The 26,018-nt window shown below is 48.3% G+C and overlaps 1 protein-coding gene and 1 long non-coding RNA gene across 5 annotated transcripts; one reads left to right on the top strand and one right to left on the bottom strand.

Annotated features, from left to right (window-relative positions):
* Positions 1-295: 295 nt before the first annotated feature.
* TGIF2 (TGFB induced factor homeobox 2) lies at positions 296-16,919 on the top strand. 3 transcript variants are annotated; one of them, XM_019732698.2, is made up of 3 exons: positions 296-528; positions 4,613-4,847; positions 14,202-16,919. In XM_019732698.2, exons 2-3 carry the CDS (start codon positions 4,656-4,658, stop codon positions 14,721-14,723), a joined length of 714 nt encoding a protein of 237 aa, XP_019588257.1. In that variant the 5' UTR covers positions 296-528; positions 4,613-4,655; the 3' UTR covers positions 14,724-16,919. The 3 variants fall into 3 exon arrangements, with proteins under 3 accessions (XP_019588257.1, XP_019588269.1, XP_019588263.1); XM_019732710.2 differs by lacking the exon at positions 296-528 and adding an exon at positions 1,253-1,383; XM_019732704.2 differs by lacking the exon at positions 296-528 and adding an exon at positions 1,477-1,750.
* Positions 16,681-25,999, bottom strand: LOC109447955 (uncharacterized). Of its 2 annotated transcripts, none has more exons than XR_002137446.2 (3): positions 25,878-25,999; positions 24,311-24,395; positions 16,681-16,815 (listed from the first exon to the last, which is right to left on the bottom strand). It is a non-coding gene; the product is annotated as an uncharacterized LOC109447955 (long non-coding RNA). The 2 variants fall into 2 exon arrangements; XR_012491247.1 differs by having other exon boundaries at positions 25,883-25,999.
* Between the last annotated feature and the right edge of the window lie 19 nt (positions 26,000-26,018).

Below are 26,018 nucleotides of genomic sequence, written 5' to 3'. Positions count from 1 at the left end.
GAACAATCAAACGTCAGGCTTTGCATTATTTCTCCTCCAGGCAATGGCCTCCACCCCCAGCATGAAGCACACAGTAGGCGCTCCGGAAATGCTCTCCACTTCCTGCCCCCAGCTCACTATCCCGAGATTGAGTTCCCACCACTCCTCTTTAGAGGCCATGTGGCATTCCTGAGGGTGGGGGTGGGCGCAGGAAGAAGGTGCCCTCCTGGCCCCGCCCCCTCCGGGCGCGGTGGGCGGGGCGAAGCCCCTCGCCGCCGTCGGTCCGCCCCGCGGGGGGTGGGCGTAGCACGCCGGGCTCCGCACAAAGTTTGTTTTCTCCCTCAGGGCGGGTGGGGGAGGGCGAGGAGAGCGCCGAGGGGAGGAGAGGGGATCTGACGTCAGGCCGCGAGGTGCTTTCCAGCCGCGAGCTGTCAGGCCGAGTGTCAGGCCCGGCAGGTACGCGGCGCGTTCCCTCAGCGCCCCCTGCCCCCTGCCAGGACGCCCCGGACCCAGCCCAAGGCCGCGTGGACGGAAAAGCCGCTCAGAAAAGTCAGTGCGGGGCGTCGGAGCGGGGAAGATGGGGGCGGGGGGCGCGCGGACAACTTGGAAAGTTTCTTTTTCTGGGCCAGGCGGGGGAGGGGGCGTCGTCCTGGCGCGTGCGATTGTGGGTGTGTGACCTCGGGTGTGTTTGTGAGTCCCGACCGCGGTGCTGGCGGGGGCCGGTGGGGGGTGTCCCACCCCCAGGAGGAAGCTCGCTCGGGGCCCTTTTGGGGGACACAACTCCCTAGGATCCTACAACGGGAGAAGAGCCGCCCCTGCCCCGGGCCGGGGTTAGCGCGCGGGGGGCGGGTTTGTTTGGTTTCAAAAGTGCACGTTGCTAACCGCCGGCAGCCCCCCCACCCCCGCGCCGCGGTCGAGCCGGGAAGGGGGCCCCTCAGAGTGACAGCTGCGGGTGGGGGCAGCGGGAAGGGCCCGGAGCTGGGAGGGCTGGGGAGCCCGCGCGAGTTCCCCTTTCCTTTGGAACAAAGGAAAGTCTGTCTCTGAGGCATCTGTCACTCCCAGGCGGGCCAAGGAAGCGGGGCGCGTGGGGCTGGCGACCCGAAGAAAGTTTGTGCGCGCCGGGACCCTCCGGCAGGCCGAGCGTGAGGCGAGCCTCCCGCGGGGGAAGCGCGCAGTCTCCGGGGCAGGGGGCGGCCAACATGGAGTCTGGGCGCAGGGCTAGGGGTGGGGGGGGCGGCGCGGAGGTGGGAGCCCAGCCCCCTCCCCTCCCCCTCCGGGCCGAGTTCGGAGCACAAAGCCGAGCGCGCAGGCTCGGCCAGCCCCGCGCCCCGAAGAGTCAGCCAGCGCCGAGCCGCGGGGGAAGGGGGTGGGAACCAAACTTTTTTTCTGCTCTGGGACAGACACGTGAGTTTTCTTTCTTCCAGAGCCCCCGCCCCACCGGGTTTGCGGGCCTGAGGGGGAGCTGGAGCGCCGAGTCTGATGCGGGGTGGGGGGCTGAGGGGTGCAGGCGCCCCGAACTCAGGCCGATTCCCTGCCGCCCCGGGAGCCATGTGCTCGGTCCGACTCGGCCTGGGCCGCGGGGGAGGCTGCGCGCTTTGTGTGATCTGCTGGGAATGCAGCGCGAGTGCGCGGCCCGGGGGAGTGTCGGGCCGACCTGGGGGAGTTGTCAGAAAGTTTGTGCGGGAGTGGCTGCAGGTCGAAGTCGTGGAGTGTGTAGGAGAGTGCACCGACTGTAGTGTGGACAGAGTGTTGCTGCCTCAAGCCAGTTAGGGTAAGAACTGATGGCTGGTGTGATGACGTCTGGAGTTTTCCCCGTCTGAGAGATCGTGGGTGGGCGGGTCGGTTGGAGTTCGTGGGTGGGCATATATCCAAGAATTGGGCTGGTTGCGTGGGTACCAGTTGTTCGTGCTAAAAGAGATTTGTAAACTGCGTGTGTGCTGTATTAGTTGGTGAAATTCATGGGGGCTCCAGCGGCTGAGCGATGGGGTTGCTGCCAGTTACCTGAGTGCTGTTAAAGAGTTGCCTGGAGTGAGTGTGGGTTGTATATATGGGAAACCTCCCGGGTTATAAGCAAGTTGGCTACAGGACACAATGGTGGAGACGTCTGTGGAGACCGAGAGTCTTCTCCACGAGTTACCCCAGGAACCCTGCAGACTGGACCTTGGCTGGCAGCCAGGGTGGAATTTGTATAGATAACCAGCCAGGGCTGTACCCCTGAGCCCAGATCCCAATTGCTCTGGCCCCCAAAACTTCAGAAAGCCGTAGTGGGCTGTTCGTGTTCTCTGGGCAGTGGCATCTCTAACCAATGCCTGTCTCACCTCCAGGTGGCCTGGCTGGGAGGGTAGACCCTTCCCTCGAAAGCCTGGCCTAGCCAGCCCAGATATCTGGGCTCAGGCCCAAGTCAATGAAACAAAACCTGGGAAATGCCAGACTCTGTTGGCCCAGACTGCTGGAGAGCTGTTAAAAGGCTGAGGAGGGAGGAGCCTGGAGATTCTGGCTTCAACTTTTGGTTTTAAAATGTAAATCTCTTTTGCATGTGTGAACAAGAAGTTTGTCAGGGGGCTGAGCAACTGAGTTGGGTTGTCTAGGGAAACACCTTTCATTTGAAGAGGGGGCTCAAGCCTGAAGAGGGGGGAGGATGCTTGCCCAAGGTCACACAGCCAACTTCGAGGGACCAGAGCCCTGCCTTGCTCATTTATCTGGATTTTTGAGGAGTTGATCCTGGGACCAGGCCAGGAGCTAGATGACAAAGGAGAATGTCTGAGAGACAACCAGTAGGGATGACTCAACACTCTGCAGGCTACACAGTAGGTGCACAGTAAATATTACGTGTAGGACCATGGTGATTGATAGTCTCCTGACTCCTCACAGAATCTAGTGAGACCTGGGAGGCAAGACAGTATGGAGTTGGGGTGGGGGCAGCAAACTACCTTGGTCCAAGCCCTACTGTGCTCTCTATATATACTACCGTGTTTCCCCCAAAATAAGGCCTATCCGGACCATCAGCTCTAATGCGTCTTTTGAAGCTAAAATTAATATAAGACCCGGTCTTATATTAATGTAAGACAGGGTATGATGTGATATAATACAATATTATCCCTTATATTAATATAATATATATGTTTTGAAGCTAAATATATAAATTAATATATATTTTATATATATTTTGAAGCTAAAATTAATATAATAAGACCCGGTCTTATTTTAATATAAGACAGGGTATGATATGATATGATATAATATAATATATTATCCCTTATATTAATATAATACAATATTATCCCTTATATTAATATTTGCTCCAAAAGATGCATTTAGAGCTGATTGTCCGGCTAGGTCTTATTTTTGGGGAAACACGGTATATCCTGGATGTGAGGTTTTTTCCCCATAGAAGCTTTATTGAGATATAATTCACATACCATAGAACTTACCAATTTAAAGCAAACAAATCAGTGGTTTTTAGTACAGTTGAAACTTGAACAATGTGGTTTTGAACTGTGCAGGTCCACGTATGCATGGATTTTTTTTTTTCAATAAATACCTGTACTGTTTTCCATCTGTAGTTTGGAGACCTCGAATGCAGTGCCAACTGTATGCATTGTTCTCTGCCATTTTATAAAGTGGACTTCTGAGCATCAAGAGTTCCTAGACCCACCCCTCTGCGGATACTGAGGGACAACTAAGTTTTGGGGGAGTCAAAAGTTTTTCACAGTTTTTTGACTGTATGAGGCTTGGGGCCTCTAACCCCATGACATTAAAGGGTCAACTGTATGTTCACAGCTATGCAACTATCACCACAATTTTAGAACATTTTCTTTTCATCACCTCAAAAAAAAACTGCCATACCCTTTAGCTATCACCCTTCTATTCCCCCTCCAGCCTGTTCTGGACATTTCATGAAAATAGAATCATATAATATGTGTCCTTTATGACGTGTTTCTTGCACTTAGCATATTTTCAAGGTTCATCCACCTGTAGCATGGATCAGGACTTCAGTCCTTTTATGGCCAAATAATATTCCACTCAATGGCTAGACCTCATTTGTTCATTCATTTGTTGATAGACACATGGGTTATTTCCACGTTATGCTATGATGAATATTGTTGCTATAAACATTTGTGTACAAGCTTTCGTGTGGACATAGGTTTTCGTTTCTTTTGGGTAGACAGCTAGGAATGAAATTACTGGGTCACGCGGTAACTGTTTAACGGCCTTAGTAGCTTGGGCGGCTTTCTTAATCTCTCTGCGCCTTGTTTGCTTGCTCATCTATAAAATGGTAGTAATAGTAGCGTCTCCCTTACAAGGGCTGTGTAAGGGTTATTGAATGAGATAATAAATGTAAAGTGCTTAGTATGGAGCACAAGGAAAACAGACCTCAGTGGTAGCTGTAATTATTTCTAGTCTGGTACTGCTTAATTAACTGCAATTGTTTCAGTAGTCACCTACTGGCCCCATGAAATGGAGGCATTTTGGACTGACTCATCCCTTCTAGCTTGCCCAGCCTGCGGTATGGCCTAAGACTCTGAATTCCAATTCCCGCATAGTTGTGGTATCTCAGACTCTAGTAATGGCGTTTGGAGACTAGCAAAAGGATGAGCGTGTATAGTAGTAACGTCCCCATCTCCTTTGTCAGTTGTTCCAGGTGTGCCCGAGGCCCAGCCCAGCCGCCAGACACCATGTCAGACAGTGATCTGGGCGAGGACGAAGGCCTCCTATCCCTGGCAGGCAAGAGGAAGCGCAGAGGGAATCTGCCCAAGGAGTCTGTGAAGATCCTCCGGGACTGGCTGTACTTGCACCGCTATAACGCCTACCCCTCGGAGCAGGAGAAGCTGAGCCTTTCTGGACAAACCAACCTATCAGTGCTGCAGGTAAGGGAAGGGTAGCAGGAGACCTGGGTTCTCATCCTGTCCCAGCCCCTGTCACTGACGCACTGTGTGCCCTTGGGCTGTCGGTTTCTCCTTGGGTCAAAGGAGAGCACCCATTCTCCCTGCCGCAAGGGAAGACCGCAACATAAGGTGACTGCAGTGAGATTTTGGATGTTCTGAAGAGGCAAGGAGTGGTTATTAACGTCTAGGTGTCAGCATTAACACTGGAAGCTGTAGGAAGGTGAGAAGGCAGTGAGTGTCTGGGTCTTGGCCCACAGCCCCAGAGTGGTGCTTGAATAGCAACTTGGTTGCAGGGGCAGTTGGCTGGTGGTGATCTGCAGCGGGGTTAAAAATTGAGTTGGAGGGTTAGCCGGTAAGCTCAGTTGGTTAGAGCGTGGTACTGGTAGCACCAAGGTTGCTGGTTCAATCCCCACATGGGCCACTGTGAGCTGCGCCCTCCTTAATTAAAAAAAAAAAAAAATGAGTTGGAATCACGGTCAAGGAAAAGGAAAAAGCCAGAGATTCTGGGTTTAAAACCCAGTTCTGCCACATAGGCGCTGTGAACCCCATCTTGATTTCCCCATCTATATGGTGGGGGTTACAGCCCTCCCCTGCCTGACTGAACTATTGTGAGGAAAAGATTCAGAACTGGTTGTGAAATTGCTTTGAGCACATTCAAAAGATCGTGTTATCCACTTGTTGGCAGGGCAAGACATTTTCTCCTTTGAATTGCCCCAATTGCTGACCTGCAGGTGTTTCTGTTGTTTTCACGGTGCTGAGGCAGGAGGCAGGAGGCAGGACGCCCTGGACAACGACTGCCTTGCCTCCCTCCCCTTTGGCTCTCACCTACTGGAGACCCAGAGCCTGGCCCTCAGCCTAGCAAAGGCCCAGCCCCTGCCTCCCTTTCCACCTCTGTCCTTCCCTAGGGTCTGGGCTCTCCCACCTTCCCTCACCCCACTCTGAATCTCCCAGGTCTTCCCAGCTCCTGTCCGTGCTCCAGGAAGCTTCGCAGTGAGTATTTAGCCCTCAGAACTCCTGTCACCTGACTTATACTTGCTGGGCAGCCGATAATCGGAGTCTACAAGAAAGGCTCTAGAGTTACAGACCCTGACTCCGATCCCATCTCCTCCACAAGAGGAAGCCTGGACCTCGGCCAACTCATTGCCTCCTCACTGAGCCTCGTGTTTCCCCATCTGAAAACCTGAGGTGATTGTGGCACTTTTGCAGCTTGTAAGGGAGACGGACTGACAGGAATTATTCAAGGCGTACTGTGAGGTGTCGGACACAGAACGGGTGTGTCTACTCCTTTTCATCCTCATCTGTCCTCCATCATAGGTCTTGGACTGAGCCCAGGTGCCTAGCAGGACCTAGCTTCTCACAGTGTACTGCCGAGCACCCCACTGTGCCCAGCTCTATGCTGGGCAGAGTTGGGATCCCACAGAGGAACCAGACTCATTCCTACCCTCAAGGAGTATCTAGTCCGGGATGAGGTAGCAGGAAAGACCTGGCCACTGATGCTTGTGAAAAGTGATCCCTGTTGGGACAGAAGGCAGCAGAGACCCAGGGCAGGGCTCCCGAGGCAGCCGGGAGTTTCAGAAGGCCCCCTAGAAGGGGTGGGCTTGAACTCACAGGATGTAGAACAGCACAGGCCAAAGTCTGGAGCCTGAGAGCAGGTATTTTTGAGTAGCCAGTGTTTTTGCTGGTCTTCGTCCTCCTGCCTGTTCCTTCAGTCCAGTCTCTTGCACAGAAAAGTGCAAATCTGATTGTTTCACACACTCCACGGACCCCATCGTCCTCAGGACAGAGTCCAAATTCCCTAGGAACTTACTAGCCTCATCTCTCAGTTCTTCCTGCCCCTGGGGCTCTTGAACCCTGGAGCCTCCAAGCTTTCTCCCTTGGCTTCTTCCTGACCTTTCTGAACCTGGCTCACTCCATGTCAGCATTTCTCTTGAAAGCATTCTCTGACTCTTTGAGTCCTCTGCTGTCTGTGTATTCCTGCTGTGCCTCATACCTGTGCTGTCAAAGCACTTGTCACGCTGTATTGAAACTGCTTTTTGTCAAGGACACTTTCTCAAATCTGAGTAATGTGCCAGCTCCTTTTAAAGAAAATATTTTTTTATGGACCCACCTCCCCTCAACGTGTTCACTTGAACCATATTTATTATGACAGCGCTTAATAGTATGTACAAACATAAAACTGGGTGAAAATGCCTTGCTTTTGCTCTTCTACACAACTGGAAAACAGTTTTGCAAATACATTAATGTGAAACCAGTGAGATTCCATCTAACTGCATTACTGTAAAATGGCGGGCAGTGTTTTGCTGGCCGAGCTGTGGTTTGTAGTGGGACGGAGGCACTGACTTTGGAGTTGAGCAAGTCTGGGTTGCCAGAGGCCATGGTGCTTCTACTCATCATCAGGATGGAAACCCAAAGCCACAGTCTTCTGTGGCAAACTAGTGGACCCCTAGGACAACATAACCCCAGAGCCTACTTAGAGGAAGGTAGGTCTGAGGCAAGGATTAGGTGCTGGAGACTTCTGAGGAACGATGGGCTGGATGCCACCTCCCCTGGTGGGAGGGGTTCCAGTGGTGGCCACCCTGCTCTAGAATCATGCTGAGAGTTAAGAAGCAGTGGGGACCATCTGGCATTCCTTGATGGAAACTGTACCATGAATCCCCAGCCGTACACCTCTGCTTGGAGGTCTCACAGGCACCTCAGGTTTCCTGATTGATAACTGATAACGTCTCCAGGCTGGCTCTTTCCCTGGCTAAGAGTTCCCCTTGATAGCCCTTTTCTCAGCTCATTTAGTCAGTCACCAATTCCTATACATTTACCCCTTAGATATTTCTGAAATACGATTTTTTTTCTACCCTGGTCCAGCTTTATCATTGTCTGATCACTTGGCGCCCCCCCCCCCAAAACCCTTCGATGGCTCCTGCGAACCTCATGACATCATCAGCAGTCCCTATCTGCATAGGAGGCTTCATTCCTGGCTCCCCATATTCCTGCCGCACTCAGTAGTAGTACCCCAGACCACTGCTCCCTCCCCTGACCAGGAGACCCCTGACGCTTAGAGGAGCTGTGTTCCCCTGGCGCCCCCGGACTGGCTCAACATTGAGACCCTTGACTGGAATTGCTTTTTAGAACACACTAGACTCAGAGGCCTAGTCGTAGTTATCACTGTATCCCAAGTGTTTAGCCTGGTCTCTCTGTAAAAGCCAGTAGGCCCTCTGTAAATAATTGTTGACGTGACAGAAAATGAAGATCAAGTATTGGAAATGCCAACAGGCAGGACCTCAGCAAGAAGAAAATGTGGCTCCTCAACCTGGAAAAATTGGCTTAAGTCCCTGGAGGCATCTCTTTTTCCTGTATTAAATTTTTAAAGTTTCATTGTTTATTAAAAACCTTTGTAAATATTCACAAAAGTGAATATTCTAATGCAAACACCACACACACACCCCACCCCCCATCAACTGGCTTCAACAAGCATCAACATTTTGCCAGCTTGTTTTCCTCTCTCCCTGGGGACATCTCTTTTGATTGTCTCCTTTAACCGCCCAGGAGCAATCTCATTAGCAAGTCAATGAGTCATTTAACTAACTGGTTTGCAGGTACTTGCCCAAGGCTAAGCAGTTGGGAGGGTGAAACCAAAAAAAAAAGAAGTCATTTGTGATGGATTTTCACAGGTCCCTGTGTCCCCCTCTAAGCCCCCTTTATTGCTGTGGTTTCTGACCGCTCTAAGGGGCTGCCTGTTTGGGGGGGGGTGAGATTAGCGTGGCAGGGAGCTTCAGGCCCCATTCCTTCGCTCTAATTCTGACTGGACTGTGTGCTCTGTGCCAGGCCCAGTCTGTGTGCTGGAAACAGCGGTAGGAACGGGCACTACCCCTGCCCCTGGGTAGCCTCCTGGCGAGGAGGGAAGCCTAAGACTGTTACTTAAAAGATTAAGAATTCAGTGTAATTAATTACCAATGCAGTATCTGCAGGAGAGGCTTCCTGACAGACTTGAAGGAATGAGGCCTCAGGTATGGGGAAGAGGTCGAGGAAGGGGCCTGGAGCCGAAAGTCGTGGCTGCTGTGTGGAGAGGGTGTTCTGGCCTGGCCCACAGTGACCCCGTATCGTGCCGCAGCAGCTCTCCTTACTCTGGCTCCAGAGCTAGCTGCCTCCCGATTCTTCCTCCTGATTCTTCCTCCTGGCCCGCTGGTCTCCTCACCTCAAGGCCTTTCATCTGTCTGTATATTTTTTGACCTTCTGTGTGAGCTTTCTTTGCTTAAAGGCCTTGGCTCACAAGAGTTAAACCAGGATTAAACCACTGGTTTCTAAGTGTAGGTGGCAGGACTCGGGGGAGCTTATTTAAAAAACACATTCCTGACTCTGCCCCCACCCCCACCAGGTCTATAAAGCAAATGAGAAATAGTTATTTCTAAACATCCCCCTCAAGGTGACTCAAATACAGCCAGCAGCCTTTGAGAGCACCCAAATGGAGGTATTGGGAAGTGTGGGAAAGGGCTCTCCGTGCCTTCACTTCTCTCCCCTCCTTTGCTTCTGTTTTTCACAGCTGAAAAGACGAGAATTAAAACCCTTGTGTTGCCTTCTTCCAGCGCCTGGCGCTGGTCCTCACAGCTTCCATCCACTTCCAGGTGCCTCTCCCACTCCCACTTGCCACAGTGGTCCCTCCTGTGTCCTTCATCTCAGCCACTGATAAAAATACCAACAGGGCCCTGTTTTCTGGTAGAGACAGTCTTTCGGGCACCCTGTGTGTTTTGCCGTATCAATCACAGAATTCACCTTGGCATTCTCCCTACCACCTCCCCAAAGACCTTGAGTGGGGGCAAGTCACATGCTCTTTTCCTGACTTAGGCGTGAGTTGGGCAGCTGGAAGGGGCTACAGAAAATCCCGATAGCCCGTTATCACAGCTGGCACTGGTGTGCACTCAGGCCCCTGTCCTTGCCCGGCCCCCCTCAGCTGTGCATTTCTATCGGATGAGAAGACAAAACAGACAGTAGGCTGCCAAGTTTTCTGCAGACCAGGGTGAGTGTGTGGGGGAGTATATTGGAGGGGGGATGTTTTTCTGCTGTTCTCAGAATTAGAAGCCAAAATGGGAGCTGCAGCTAGAGGATAGATGCCCACACAGCTGCTAGTAAATGCCCAACACCGCTTTCTCATCAAAACCACTCATCCCTACCTCACTTGACCCAGGTCACTGTGATCTGACCTTTTCCCCAGCATACAGGGGTGAGGTGGAGAGGTGCAGGGCTCTCCCGTAGCACAGGTAGCTGAGGGGGCAGCTGCAGGATGGAGCGATGAAGCATCTGAGCAAGGAGAAAAGGCCTCAGGCTGACCCTTTAGTTCTTTCACCTGGCACTGCTGGTTGCTGGAAACCAGTCTGTCTGGACCAGATCCCAGCCTTTGCACGGTGACCGTGAGCAAGTTACTAAACCTCTCTGATCAGGGCCTCTATTCAATGGTTCAGATCAAATGGAGATCATCGCAGAACCTGTCTCATAGGCTGTTGAAGATTAAATGAGTAATTATAATAGATGGGAATGTTCAGAACGTCACCTCATACTGTTTTGTGTTCAACAAGTGTTTATTTTTAGGATTATGATGATTGTCTGTTCTGTTCCTCTGTTTGGTAAGACATGGCAAAGCAGAGGAAGAACCGCCGTAGGGGCTCTAAAGCCTGGAGTCCTGAGTTTGAATCTCAGCTTTGTTCTCAGAGGCCGTGTGACTTTGGACAAGTTCTTTCATCTGTTTGAGTTTCAGTTCCCTCTTTGGTACTTTGGGGACACTGCTCACTCCCCTTCCAGGCTTGTATGCAGATGAAGCATAATGCATGTGAGATGGCTGGCATCATAACCTGCTATCCAGGGTGCTTAGTTTCCTTCCTTCATTGCACCCAGCTGTTCAGCCTTATTTCTCCTTGGGGATCCCCTGCAACTCTAGCCAGGATGCAGCTCAGCCAGTGTCTGCTGATGTGTGCTGTTGTGTGTGTGCTCGGTTGTACTGGGGGGACCACAGAGGTGAAAAGGGATAAATGAGAATCCCAGGGACAGGGTCCTTCCAGGTTGGACTGCAGAAGGGGGAGAAGGGCCATAAGAAGGCTGGCTCTGCGCTGCCCAGAAGCTTTCCCAGCCCGACAGGAAAACATGGTGCCACCATGTTTCCCCAAAAGTAAGACCTAGCTGGACAATCAGCTCTAATATGTCTTTTGGAGCAAAACTTAATATGAGACCCGGTCTTACAGTAAAATAAGGGACATGGGTCTTTGCCCATCAGACTGTAGTTGCATCCATTCCACAGGTGACGTCACCCAAGGAGACTGTGTTCCCCCAAAAATAAGACCTAGCCGGACAGTCAGCTCTAATGCGTCTTTTGGAGCAAAACTTAATATAAGACCTGGCCTTTGATCCATTCAGCAAACATCAGAGGGATGTTTTGAGCAACACTGCGCACAGATGCAGCCCATGTAGTTCCCAATGTTACTGCACATGGGAGGGGTGGGGGGAGGGGTTCCTTTCTTCCGCCTACAGCAGCTGGTACAGGCTCTGTAAGTATCTGTTGATAAACTGAGAAGAGACAGGACCAGGAGGACCTAGTGTGTGGGATTTAGGCCAAGCCGCCGTTTAGGCCCTTTAGTGCTTGACCCTGGTTCTGGCCTAGTGGGATTAGCCCTGCCTGCTCCTGTCAGGTCCTTAAATCAAACCCTTCCCTGCCTCAGGACCTTGACATTTGCTGTTCCCTCTGTCTAGAACATTCTTCCCTCAGCTTTTTCTTATCCTTTAGGTCTCAGCCTTCCCAGCTCCCTTGTTCACAGAAGTCTCTCTTACCTTTAAGTGATGCCCTTTTATTCCTGTTTCCTTCTGGGCACTTACTGGTGGCTACTCACCGTGTTTGTTCATTGTCCGTCTCCGCAACTAGCTGGACTGTAAGCTCCACTGGGCAGAGTGCATGTCTTTAATTCACAAAGGCATCACCAGCACCAAGAACTGAGCCAGGCACATAGTGATCGCTCAGTAAATACTATTTGCGTAAGCACGAAGCCTTGAAAAGGGAGAGAACAACAGGAAAGTGAGAAGTTCTAACTTGACTGTTCTGGTAAATAAAATAAGCTGGGCTCTGAGGCCCTGTGACAGCCTGAGAGAAAGATTCTGAGAAGAGGGGCTCCCGCTCCTCTATATCCAAAGGCCCAGGCTTGGGGATCCCTGGCTGGAGGTGGAATCCTGCCTGACTTCTCCAGGCTGAGCTTTAAGTATGTTCATCAGTAAAATGGGATTTGATCAAACTCATAGAGCTGATGTAACTATTAAAAGAAGATTGTGTAGTACTCGGTAAATGGTAGCCATTGGTAGACTCTTCTCAGCAAAGTCTTCTAGAAAGGTGACCGGATGTGTGGCACCCATGTAGGCCACACCCTAGATGCCCCCACACACAAACCCACAGTTTTCATGTTTCTTCTCTCCTGCTGCTTCTGAGTTGGCCAGATAGCTATTAGGCAGCTTTCCCCCTTTGGTGGACCCTCCAGTGGAGCCAAGAGGAAGAAGGACTTGAAAAAATGATAGGGGGTTGTATTTGCCTGTTTAGGGAAAGAGTTAATGTTTTAAAACAGGTGTTATATTTATCAGCTTACACCAGCCATGCAGCTAAGAAACTGTTTTCTCGTCTAATCCATAACTGTGCTTAATTAATACCCGGCTGAGGTGCTGTAGGATCATCTTGCCACATCTCCAGGCCATTAGGAGTCAATGAGAGACAAGAGGGAATGAGGGGTTGATCTTTCCAGTGGTCACGAAGGGCGCCATGGTCAGGAGCCCGCTGCCCTCGGGTGTGCGGGAACCACGCAGTCTTTCTGAGCAGTTGTCTGCCCTCAGGGTGTTGTTCACTCCTGTATGAAAAGAAACTGTCAGGCCCTACACCAGCCGTAGGTGAACAGAGAGATGTTTTGAATCCAGTTCCTCTGCTCTGGCCTTGTCTCTAATATCTTAGATGAGCCAAGACTTAGAGGAGTAGGCATTCTCCAGGTCGAGAAGAGGGCTTTCCAGAAAGAAGGAAGGTAATGTGCAAAAGAAGCTGTATGTATATATGTATGTATGTATTTTTAAGCACAGGGCCTGATGGAGGGCTGGTGAGCAGTTTCACATGCTGAGGAACACAAAGGTTGGAAATAGAGGCCATGACAGGGAAATAGACACCCCCAGGCTCGGGTGTCTGGATTTGATCCTGTAGGCAGTAGGAGACATAGCAGTTTTCCAGAGCAGGAATAACAGTCATTGCATTTTAGGTAGAGAAGTGACAACCACTGGAGAGGCAGGATTGGAGAGCCATGAAGCTGGGGCTGTTCAAAAGAACCAGACAGACATGGGTCAGGGTGCAGCAGAATACTTGCCAGTGAGAAATTTCAAGCCTCATGCATAGATCCAAAAAGATTGACCTAAACAATCAATTAGACAGGGTTGGGGGTCAAAGTTAAATGGTAACTTTCCCAGCAGCATTAGGAAAGAAGAATTAAGGATATTGGTTGAATGCACGTTCCACTGGATCCACTAATGCTGGTTTTGCTTGGGAACGAGAATTTTCTTGTCCCTGCCAATCCCTTGGTGTCTTTGTGGCCTGCAGCAAGACTGCTCTAGAAACTTAGGAGTGACTCACCCTTGGCACCATCCCTTCTCCCCCGTTTATACACCCATATCCAACTGGGCACCAAGTCCTCTCATTTCCAATTTCCCAAATAGATCAAACATTTGTCATCTTGTCACCTCCTTTAGTGTAACTCGAAATACTAACCTTTCTCACTGCTTCCACTCTTTTCCACGAAGCAGGTTGCTCCTTTGCTTAAAACGTCCTGTAGCTCCCCATTGCACTTACAGTAAAGGACCAAATGCCCACCATAGAAGTAACCTCCAGTTACCTCCGAGCTCCAGCCATACGGGCCTTCCTTCTCCGAGTTCCTCATAGGCACTCGGCTTCCACCCACCACAGGGCCTTTTCAGAGGTTGATCCCCCTAAATCGAACCTTCCTCTTCCCTGCCCGTCTCCCACCTAAACTACTGCTCACCCTTCAGATCTCAATTTACGAGCCGTTTCCTCAGAGTACCATCGTGAGTCCACAAAGACTAGATTGGGCCTTCCCATTGTTGTCTCCAGGGGCCCACGGTGCCTTCCCTTCATTGGCTGCATCACAGCTGCAATGTTACATTCATTCGTGTGATTTCTTGCACTCTCTCCTCCCCACATGGAACCTCTCTGAGGAATGGGATTGTGTGTGTGTTGTCGGCTGCTGGAGCCTGGGGCCTGGAACACAGGTGCCCTGTAGCTGGTCTGGATGGAGTGAACTGACCAGTCTCCTCCCCTCGTTCCAGATATGTAACTGGTTTATCAACGCCCGGCGGCGGCTGCTCCCAGACATGCTCCGGAAGGACGGCCAGGACCCCAACCAGTACACCATTTCCCGCCGTGGGGGGAAGGCCTCAGAGGTGGCCCTCCCCCGCGGTGGCAGCCCCTCGGTGCTGGCTGTGTCTGTCCCAGCGCCCACCAGCGTGCTGTCCCTGTCTGTGTGCTCCATGCCACTCCACTCAGGCCAGGCGGAAAAGCCAGCAGCCCCCTTCCCACAGGGGGAGCTGGAAGCCCCCAAGCCCCTGGTGCCCCCTGGGAGCACACTCAGCCTGCTGACCAGGGCTGAAGCCGGGAGCCCCACAGGTGGACTTTTCAACACACCACCACCCACACCCCCGGAGCAGGACAAGGAGGATTTCAGCAGCTTCCGGCTGCTGGTGGAGGTGGCGCTACAGAGGGCTGCTGAGATGGAGCTTCAGAAGCAGCAGGCCCCGTCGCCCCCATTACTGCACACTGCCATCCCCTTAGTCTCTGAAAACCCCAAGTAGGCCTCTGCCGTCAGGGGTGCTCAAGGCTCGAGCCAGCTGTCCTGGGTTTCTGTCTCGCTTCCGTTTCATACAGAGGGTTTTCTTTGGATCACTGCCAAACATCAGGATTATCTCCTCTGTCCAGAGGTCTTCAGCAGGAAGACCCCTGGGGTCACTGTGCTGTGATGGGGACCTCTCCTCTGCTGCCTCTACCGTTTCTCCAGGCCTCAGCGATGAGACCGAGCGAGTGGAGACGCATGGTGCTGCTACCTCTCTGGAGAATCTGCAGGACCCGTGTGCCTGCCTGCTTCCCTGTGCTGGGCACGGGACACCTGCCAAGTTCACACCTATGCTGGGTCCACCTTGCCCCTGAGCCGACCTCTTTTTGTTAAGCCAACTGCGGACATTCCAAGTTCCTAAGTGTGTACAAGAGAAAAGAGGAACCCAGCAGATGTAACAGAACCAACTCCAGTTGAATGTTGAGGATTTTGCTAAACTTTGCGTTTGTTTTTCCCCTTTTGCTGTGGTTTGCGTTGATGGGAATGGTGAGCCCAGGTGTGGGGAACGGGAGTGCGTTGTGTGATGCAGGCTGATGGATTGGGAATGATCCGCCACTGCAGCTGGTGATCGTTTTACAAGAAGGAGTATTTTTATTTGGGGACCAGCTAAATCTGTGCAAAATTCCAAATGGTTGTTTATTGGTTTGGTTTACCAAAAAAAAGAAGGAAATACTTTTATGGGCTTTGGCTTTTCTGCATCGGGCACAGGAGGAGATTAAGCCACAGCCAGAGAGAGGGTCCAACAGAGAATCTGACCAAACCTTCTAGGCGCAGAGCAGAGAAGGATGATAAAACCAGAGAGGTGTTTTTTTCTATTTTTGTTTTTACTGTATTTTTTTGGGGGGTGGGGGAAGTAAGCTAGACTGAGGCAGTGGGGTTTTTTTTTCCTCTTTAATGTTTTCCTCTTCTTTATCCTTGAAAGCTTTGCCCTGCATCCCGACTTTTGGATTCCTTTAGGAACTTGGATCAGTGGGGCCAGAATGTCAGAAGCTCCGAGTAGCTCCTGCTTGGAGAGAAGTGAGCCATCTGCTGGAAGCTTTTCCCACACTAGTAGCAGGAAACTGTTCCTGTAGTAAGCAGGGAATAGTGCCCCCAGCTGCCTGAGGAACTGCCTTCCTGGGAGGCTGGGGCTGGAAATGAGGAAGCCTGTTCACCGTGTCTTTGTGTTGCACCTTTCTTTAAATTGGAATTGCAGAGGCCCCTGCCCTGAACTTCACAGTGAAACAGATCACAGTTGGTCTTATTCTCCTCCCCCCGCCCCATTTTTTATTTTGCTGTTTCATTGCTGACAGTGTTCAACAGCAACATACCCCATCTTTATATATCCTAAGAAACACTAATCCTAGGTTTTTATTAGTTAAAATATTTTTGTTCAGCGTAACATTGTTACTGGGTCAAAAGACAGGTCAGGAACCCCAGCCTGTAGTTTCCTGAACTTGCCAGGTCCGCCTCAAGGGCAGGGGAGAGTTACTGGGTGTTGACTGACCTGGATGGGCTTGGCCAGGAGAAAAGGCAGCAGCGTGTGTTCTGTCCCTTCTGGATGATCCCTGAAGCCTTCAGGGAGGCGCCCTCACTTCTGAGTGGTCTGGCCTACCCATTGCTGTTGGAGTAGGGATTAGTTATTTAAGGAGAGAGAGCTTTGCTTTGTGACTAGGCAAGTTTCCTAGACCCTCTTTTGCCTCCCCCACCCCTCCTTGCATGCCCTGGAGTGGGGGGAGGGGATCAGGGACCCTCACCCTCCTGGGGCCCAGCTAGGGAAGAATGAACATGGCAGCTTCAAGATTAATTGAAGTTGCTGTTTGCCCAGCCTTTTCCACCCCACCCATGTCTGTGAGCCCAGGTCTGACGTGACTGCTGCAAGACACTTGTAGCAGGGGACTCTGGAAGTGTATTGGGCTGGGGTGGGACGTTTTCTTGCCACAGTGCACTGAGCAGTGGAGGTGGTGAGGGGTGTGGGCGCCGTGCTGCTGAATTCTGGTTGGCATTCCCCCCTTGTGCAAGATATGGAGGCTGGGGGTCCGGCAGCCTCTGCTTGGTTTGGTTGTGAAATAAACCTGGAGGAGAAGCACAGTTATCCCGTTGAATAATTTGAACAAAAAACTACTGTAAATAACTTTTGTTTTTGTCTTTTGTCAAATAAAGTTGTTTGGGTTGTTGAGTTGTGTTTTGTTTTTAAAACGAACAGATTGATGGATGCACTGTGACCCTGGGCCCAGCCCAGAGCTGAGGCTATTGCCGAGTCCTTGCCTCTTTCACCCTCCCTCTGGTGGACACCTGTAGGGGTTGTACACTCGGATCCTTACTTCCTTGGCCTCAACCCTGTTGCATATCCCGTTCATTCATCACAGTGTGCAGGAGGCATATGCATCCCAAGCTGGACCAGTCTTCATGGGGTCAACAGTCAAGCTTGGGGGTTGCTAAGCGGTAGGGAACTCAGGGTGCTGGCAGCTCCCCGACCCCTTCCCAATGAAGAAAGCACATGGCTGCAGTATGAAGCCAGCACGGAAGCAGAGATGGGATGGGTGCCCTAGTCATGTCTGAAAGCAGTACCACCTCTGGACTTAATATGTAAACTAGCTTAGCAAATTACCCCTTTTCTTTAAGTTAGCTGTGGGTTGCATTTCTGTCATGAAACTGACTATACATTGTAATTGCAGCCCAAATGGTACAAAATCAAGGTTTGCAATAGTAAAGTCTTGCTACGTGCCTGGGCCTGTGCAATGTTCATTATCTTAATTTTTATACACAAGTGAGATGCCCTTCCCATAGGTAAAGAAACAAGATTTATTAACTGAACTTACACAGCCAGTATTAAGTGGAGCTAATATATGAAGTCTCTCTTGCTTGAGGGTCATCCTGAGGTCGACCTGGACTTTGTTTGAACCTAACATAGGCAGTTCACAGCCTACTGGCATCCAGCTACTTAACGTGGTTTGGGCTAAGCACTAGAAGTTTCTTCTAAACCAAATTGGCTTCTTCCTGGTTTCTCCCCAGTACACCTGGATGGAGGATATCCAGTCTCCACCAGTCACTCTCCTTTAGGCATTTGGAGATAGCCTCCCTGCTCAAGTTCCTCAGATAAAAGAGCCCCAACTTAGCCACTCACCCGAGGTCTTGGTTTTCCTACTTCCCTCTCTCAGTATCCCTCAAACTGGACTGGACACTTTCTTGTCCCTGGGGCTCCGCAGAATAGGAACATGCTGGAAGAGCTCTTCAAGATCAGTTTAATATTCATTTTACATCTAGAAAACTCCCCAAAGGGGAAAGTGATTTGAGTGGTTCCACTGCTTCAGGAGTGATGGCTTCGTACAAATTCAAAGAACTGAAACCAAAAGCCTTCTGCATCAAGCTTCAAACTTATGAGCCCTGGGGTGAGTAAACACTCTAGATAGTAAGAGCTGACGGATAATGTGGGTAAGGCCCCTTTCTGAAGCGAAGAATGTCATCTAAGGACATCTGCCTTTCCAGTAACAATCTCATTGAGGAAATAACTTTGAAATGTGTTTATGCTCCCTGGTCTTGAGTACCTGGTGTAGGGTTGGCCATTACCAAACCCCCTCTCTAATGCCCCTACTCTTAACAAGGGGGCCGTGAAGGTGCTTTAAGACCTTGGGTATCAGTGTAAACTTCGACCCTGTGTCCAACAGTAAAAAAGGGGGAAAAAATGGTAGTGATGGAGGGTTGTTGGGTGGGGTGTGCCTTTGGACTGCTGGTCAAGGAAGGCCTTTTCCTTCCCTCTGTTTTTGAAAGTGGGGTCACTTCTCCATGGATTCCATTGGGAAAATTTTCCCCCAACCCAGACCCAGGAATAAGAATCTCTAGGGCGGGAATCAGGACTCTGGATTTGAAAAGTACACTCTAGTTTGGAAGCTGATGATGTGAAGGCTCCCAGAAGGCAGGGGCCAGATCTGCTTTGTCATCTGTCCAAATAATCCTCCAGATAATCCACCAAAAGGAAATGGTTTATTCGGAAAAAAAAGAAACAACCAAGGAGTGTGTGCACACTTGCCAGCCGGTCTTGCCCACTGGCCACCCACCCATGGCTCCCCCATTTATTTGCATCCCTCTCCTGGAGGTTACCATAGAGTTCAACAGGAAGTCAAGATGAGAGAATTAACCCCACCCACAGTCCTCCCAGCTCTATGGTTAAGTGTCTTAAGATGTCAGTTTACTTTCAACAGCTACAGTGTGGCTGTAACCTCACTGTTAGCCACCGGAGCCATAGAGAGTAAGGTCTGCACCTCAGTGGGAGTGTGGAAATAACCATCACTGCTCTCAGTGTTACTGGTTTCCAAAGCACTTTTCTGTGATCCAAGCCGGGGTTCAAATTCTGGCTGTCACTTCACTAGGTGCTGTGACCATAGGCAAGTCAGTTCACTGCAAACTTCAGCTTCCTCAGCAATAAAATGGGAATATTCACCTCTTAGGAGGATGAAACGGGATAATGCATTTTACTGTTATTATCTGGCCTCTCAGCACAGGGCTGAGAGTAAAACAAGTTAAAATAACTGGCCCCATACCACACAGCCGTTAAGTGGCAGAACTGGGACTAATTACCCAGAGAAGTGGTTGTCCAGCCTTAATATGCAAGGTCTTCAGGAGAGCTTAGGAAAATGCAGATTTCCAGACCTCACTCCTAGATTGTCCAGGAATCTGCACTCTTCACTGATGGCACAGGTTTTCATGCTGTTGCTCCAGGGATCCACTCATTTATAATCAGGATACTGATTTACTCCCAATCATTTATCCCCAGGAAACTGCTGGGGTGGGAAGACAACACCTCATCTTTCAAAGTTGCAAGATGAAAGGAAGAAGGGTACCACCAAGTAGTCCCCCCAAATCATTTGACTTTCTTAGCCCCCAGGAATCTATGGTGGCTTAAAGGTCAAGTGCAGCTTCCTGAGATTGTCATTTTAATTACATAAGCAATCCACATTCACTATAGAAAAATGTACAATAAAGGTCAAAGAGAGGAGTTCAGTATAGTGGTTAAGAGCCCAGCCAACTTTTGGGGAAAAATAAATGTATGTAAAACATTTAGCAAAATTAGCACCTAGTAAGGGCTCAACAGTGCTAGTAAAACATTTATTTTAGCAAAAAGAAAAAAAGCGGACCAGGATACAAACTCAGACCGCTACTTCACAACAGGTGCTCTTTCCGTGACTCATGGTTTTCCCACCAGGACTCCTGACTTCTGTGATTCCATCGATGTCTATCTGGTGCTGCAATCTTACCTCTCAGAGCACACCTTATTCTGCAAACCCTACTACCCTGTTTCCCCGAGAATAAGACCTAGCCAGACAATCAGCTCTACTGGGTCTTTTGGAGCAAAAATTAATATAAGACCTGGTATTATATTATGTTAGATAAGACCGGGTCTTATAGTAAAATAAGACCGGGTCTTATATTAATTTTTGCTCCAAAAGATGCATTAGAGCTGATTTTCTGGTTAGGTCTTATTTTCGGGGAAACACGGTACAAGCATCTGGCAGTAGCATAGAGGCGTTCAGCTGGGAGCACATACAGACACACCTCGTTTTATTGTGCTTTGCTTTATTGCGTTTCACAGGTGTTGCGTTTTTCACAAGTTGAAGGCAAGACCCACCACCAGCAAAAAGATTACGATTCACTTTATTGTGGTGGTCTGCAATCGAACCCACAAGATCTCAGAGGTATGTCTGTACTCACCCCAAGGCTGAGATCATGTGTTTAAGTGGTGCTAAAAAGCCCCAACCTCACAAAGGCAGACTTGTCCTCATTCCAAATCTGTCTTTCCCACTTCCAAATCTGACTTCAAGTTCTTTTCCATATTAGAACACCCAGGATGTTTATTTTAATCAGATGGACGCACTGAGATTCAGCCAGATTCCCCACTTCCTAAGGTAAGGAAAGTCTTGGGTGAAAGCAGAAAGGGACCAAGGCTCAGTCCCATAGATACCTCCTAGGCAAGGACATTCCACCATCTCTCCCCAGCTTGGCTTTTTCTGCTCCTAGAGAGAGAGCTAAGAGGGGAACATAGATCAGGTTTCTAATTTGCTGTCTGACCTTGGGTTGGAATGCAGGACTTGAGGACCCTTCCAAATATGACTTTCTGTGATACCCTCTTCTCCTCCCATATAAACACAAACTTAATAAATCTGAGTTAAGGTCAAAGTGTCACAATATAATACAATCTGACATATAAAGAATTAACTCTTTTTTTTGTGGGGGAAATAAAGTTATCTCTGCAGATGATATGATTATAGATGTAGAAAACCTTAAAGATTCCACAAAAAACTATTGAACTAATAAAATGGATTCAGCAAAGTTGCAGGATACAAAATCAGTGCCCAAATCAGTTGTGTTTCTATACAATAACAATGAAAAGTCAAAAAGGAAATTAAGAAAATAATTCCATTTACAATAGCATCAAAAAGAATAAAATACTTAAGAATTAATGAAGGAGATGAAAGACATATACCGAAAAACACAAAACATCACTGAATGAAATTAAAGAAGATACAACTAAATGGAAAAACATCTTGTGTTCACAGATTGGAAGACTTGATATTGGTAAGATGTCAATACTACCCAAAGTCATCTGTTGGTTCACTGTAATCTCTAGTAAAATCCTAATGACTTTTTTTTTTTTTTTTTGCAGAAATTGAAAAACCCATCCTAAAAATTGTATGGAATCGTAAGGGACCCCCAATCAAAAAAATATAGAAAAAGAACAAAGTTGGATGAGGTACACTTCTTGATTTCAAAATATACTACAAAGCTACAATAATCAAAACCATGTGGTACTGGCATAAAGACAGACAAATAGACCAATGGACTAGAATAGCGAGCCCTTCCACATACAAGGTGTGATAATTAAGTTCGCGAACTCATCCTAGAAAAAGTGCTGCATACTCATTGCTGACTATCACTATGGTCACCTTCGAAGTACTCCCTTGGGAAGCTATGCCCCGACATCAGCACCTAGTCCACCCTTCAAAGCAATGTTGGAACTCTTTTTCTGGAATGGCCATCAGAGCTGTCATCGTATTACCCTTGATGTCCTGAATGTCATTAAAATGTCTTCCTTTCAATATTTCCTTTATCTTCAGGTAAAGATAGAAGTCATTGGGGGCCAGGTCAGGTGAGTAGGGAGGGTGTTCCAATATAGTTATTTGTTTCGTGGCTAAAAACTCCCTCACAGACAGTGCCGTGTGAGCTGGTGCATTGTCATGATGCAAGAGCCATGAATTGTTGGTGAAAAGTTCAGGTTGTCTAACTTTTTCATGCAGCTGTTTCAGCACTTCCAAATGATAAACTTGGTTAACTGTTTGTCCAGTTGGTACAAATTCATAATGGATAATCCCTCTGATATCAAAAAAGGTTAACAACATCGTTGCAACAAGTTTGTGAACTTAATTATCTGACCTCATATGGTCAAATTGAAACAGCACACAAATCACAATGACCAGCTTAAAACTGGTTCTGCTCCCTTAAAGCAGATCTGTGATTAATACAGTCTTTGAGCTATTTTACAGAGAGAGCACTGCGCATGTGCCACCCCTGTCCACCAGCTGCTCCCGGAACCAAAGTCTCGGCCCTCCCCATGGAACTGAAAGATCGGGACATGACAGGAACTTCAGCGTCTAACCCTTTCAGTAATGAAGGGCCCATTTTCCAGGAAGATCAGTGCTGAAGCCCCTTACCATAAATGGCCAAGTTCCAAGATCCTCCAATTAAAACGTTTCCCCTAACCCCTTAAAAACCTGCCCCAAAACCTGGATCAGGGCGACTGATGTGAGCCTTTTCTCCAGTCTCCTTGTCTGGCTGCCTGACAAATAATCCCTTCTCTTTGCAAAACACCTGTTGCCTCAGACTCTGGCTTTTCTGTGTGCCATGGGCAACAGACCCACCAACTCTGTTCAGTAACAGATGATTTTCAACAAGGATGCCAAGACCAGTGGGGAAAGGAAAGTTTAACAAGTGGTGGTGGGAAAACTAGATATCCACATACAAAAGAATAAAGTTGGACCCTTACCTAACACCATATAAAAAAGTAACTCTGAAAGGAGTTAAGAAGTACAAATTGCCAGTTGTAAAAATAGTCACAGGGATGTAAAGTACAGCATAGAGAATATAGTCAATAATATTGTAATAACTATATATGGTACCAGATGGGTACTAGACTTATTGGGGTGATCACTTCATAAGGTATATAAATGTCTAATTACTATGTTGTACACCTGAAACAAATATAATATTGTATAATCAACTATAACTGAAAAAAAATAAATTTTTGAAAATTAACTCAAAATGGATCAAAGACTTAAACATAACAGCTAAAATTATAAAACTCTGAGAAGAAAACAGGAAAAGTGTAATGATTTCTTGGATATGACACCAAAGGTATAGGCAACAACAAAAAAATTACACAAATTGGACTTCATCAAAATTAAAAAACTTTTGTGCATCAAAAGACATCAACAGAGTAAAAAGGCAACCCATAGAATGGGAGAAAATATTTGCAAATTACACATATGATAAGGGATTAATATCCAAAATATATACAGAACTCCTAAAACTCAACAACATAAAACCAAATGACCGGACTCAAAAATGGGCAAAAGTCTGGAACAGACATTTCTCCAAAGATATACAAACGGGCAACAAGCATATGAAAAGATGCTCAACATCACTAACCAGTGGGGAAATGCAAATCAAAGCCACAATAAGATACACCCTTATAGCACTTCTTACAAAAACAAACAAACAAACAAAAACGAAAAAAAAAAAAAAGCAAAAACAACAACAATGAAAAAAACAAAACAAGTGTTGGCAAAAATGTGGAGAAATTGGAACTCTTGTGTACTGTTAGTGGGAATTTCAGTGGTGCAGCAGCTATACAAAGCAGTATGGCCGTTCCTCATAACATTAAAAATAGAATTACCATATGATCCTGCAATCCCACTCTGGGTATATACCAAAAGAACTGAAAGCAGAGACATGAACAGATATTTGTATACTAATGTACACAGATGCATTATTCACAATAGCAAAAAGGTGGAAGCAGCCCAAGTGTCCCTCAGGAGATGAATGGATAAACAAAATATGGTATATACATACAATGGACATTTAACAAACATTTAACAAAGTAATTATTCAACCTTAAGAAGGAAGGAAATTCTGACACATGCTACAACATGGATGAACACTGAAGAGAGTACGCTAAATGAAATAAGCCAATCAGAAAACGACACATACTATGTGAGGTACTTAGTCAAATTCAGAAACAGAAAGTAGAATGGTAGTTTCCAGGGGCTGCAGATGGGGAGTTAATAGTTTAATGGGTACAGAGTTTCACTTTTGCAAGATAAAAGGTTCTGAAAATGGATGGTGGGAAAGGCTATAAAACAAAGTGAATGTATTTCACTGTGCCACTGAACTATACACTTAAAAATGGAAAATTTTGTTATGTATATTTTACAGCAACTTAAAAATTTTTTTTATAAAGTTTTAAAAAAAGAACTCCATTTTATTCTAATTTTCTCCATCATTTCCACCAAATCTCACCTGAAAAACTTCAACAGCCTTTAGTCTCCCACTCTGATCCAGTCCTCCAAATAGCAGCCAGAGTGATCTTGCTTAAGATGCAAACCTGCAAAGTGAAATCCCCTGCTGAAATCTTTTCTGTGGCTTCCTCCTCCACCCTTGGGATAAAAACAAATTCCTCACCATGACCCTCCCCTTCCTTCCCCAACTTGTGGCTTTATTCCTTATCTTTAGCTGGTTTCATCTCCTGAAAAGCTCTCTTCCCTTCCTCTCCTTTACCCCTTAACTCATACTCCCCTTCACTCCTTCAGAGCCGGCTTCCCTAACCTCCTGGATCAGGTTCCCCATCACAAACCTTTACCACCAAAGCCAGCTGACTTATCTTTCCTGTCTTTGACCATGGGCATTCTCTGACAGAGTGATCAGTTTGTCTCCAGTGCTTCACGCCACCAGGGAACTTGTAAAAGAAGTTTTATATTGATGGTACACTTCCAAACTGGAGTGTGCTGGTTAGGCATCACCATAGTTTGCATATAGGAGGGAAACTGGTTCAGAAGAGGCAGGGCCAAAAAGAAAAAGATCCATGTGAAAGTAAAAACTAAAAGTGCACCATGTGGCCCTCCCACCAGGTCCAGACAGAAGAATGTCTGTGGCAGTGTGTATCATCTCTGGGGTGCAGCCCTGTTCAACCTACTGAAACAGGATCTTGGGGTTGGAGTGTGGTGGAAAACACCACTATGATATTCTGAGAAAGCTTTCTAGGAGATTCTGTTGCTCACCTAAGGTGGAGAACTATAGGTGAATGTTGACAGGTATGGAAAGGACGAACGACCTCATTGCTATTCTTTAAGGCTTAAAGCTTAAGGTTAAAAGTACAGATGTTGTAGTCAGATAAACCCAGGTGCTAGTTGAGTGATTCTGGGCAAATTACTTTGCCTCTATAAACCCATTGCACAGAAGTGAGGTACCTGGGTCTCAACTTATTACATTGCACAGTGCCAATGACACCAACTGGAAGGCTTATTAAAACGCTAATTACAGTCCCCGCTCCCTGAATATCTGATGGGGTCCAAGAATTTGCATCTCTAATCAAGTTCCTAGGTGATGTGGCTGCTGCTGGCCCAGAAACAACCTGTGAACCACTGACTTAGCACATAGTGAGGATACAACAGATGCACACTCAGATATTCTGATACCTAATAAAATCCTTTCTCCAGTTTTCCCCTGTGAGGAGTCCTCAGCTGGTTCCAACTTCCTATGTAGCCTTAGAAATCATTTCCCCTCTTTGGGTCTCAGGGCTCATTTGCCAAAAGAGGGTGCTAGGCAAGATGGGACACTAAGTTATTACAAAAAAGAGTTAACGTCCTACGGAACTTGCAGAGACAGGGAAGTAAACAAGCACAGCCTAAATCCTGAGAGGCAGCCTGGGGCTCCCGGGGAGCAAGGCTTGGGATCGAAAGGACGCCTCGAGGAAGGCAGGGTAGCGTTCGGCCCGGCCGCTTCGGCTTCAGACGCCGTTCTTCAGTCTCCATAGCGCCCCCTCACGCTCGTGTTCCCGTCCCGCCCAAGATTGTCCCTTCCCTCTCACCCTACCGCGCGCCTGGCAGAAGCTTGCCGTCATGTCCGCCACGCGTAGAGCGCTTGCGCCAAGGGGACGACTGCTATTCTATTCGGGTGGCTATGCGGCCGCCGATTGGCTGCGTGGGCACGTCGGCGGGGGGACGCACGG

This window comes from Rhinolophus sinicus, linkage group LG13 (genome assembly GCF_036562045.2).
Source record: "Rhinolophus sinicus isolate RSC01 linkage group LG13, ASM3656204v1, whole genome shotgun sequence".
Classification (NCBI taxonomy): domain Eukaryota; kingdom Metazoa; phylum Chordata; class Mammalia; order Chiroptera; family Rhinolophidae; genus Rhinolophus; species Rhinolophus sinicus.
The sequence above is the reverse complement of the archived record's forward strand: the minus strand, read 5'-3'. Positions and strand labels throughout refer to the sequence as shown.

What these genes read in the sequence shown, in the direction of transcription:
- TGIF2 (XM_019732698.2), top strand. Translation starts at nt 4,656, where the DNA reads ATGTCAGACAGTGATCTGGGCGAGGACGAAGGCCTCCTATCCCTGGCA. An exon ending in CCAACCTATCAGTGCTGCAG is followed by an intron (nt 4,848 to 14,201) that starts GTAAGGGAAGGG and finishes CCCTCGTTCCAG; the next exon opens with ATATGTAACTGGTTTATCAA.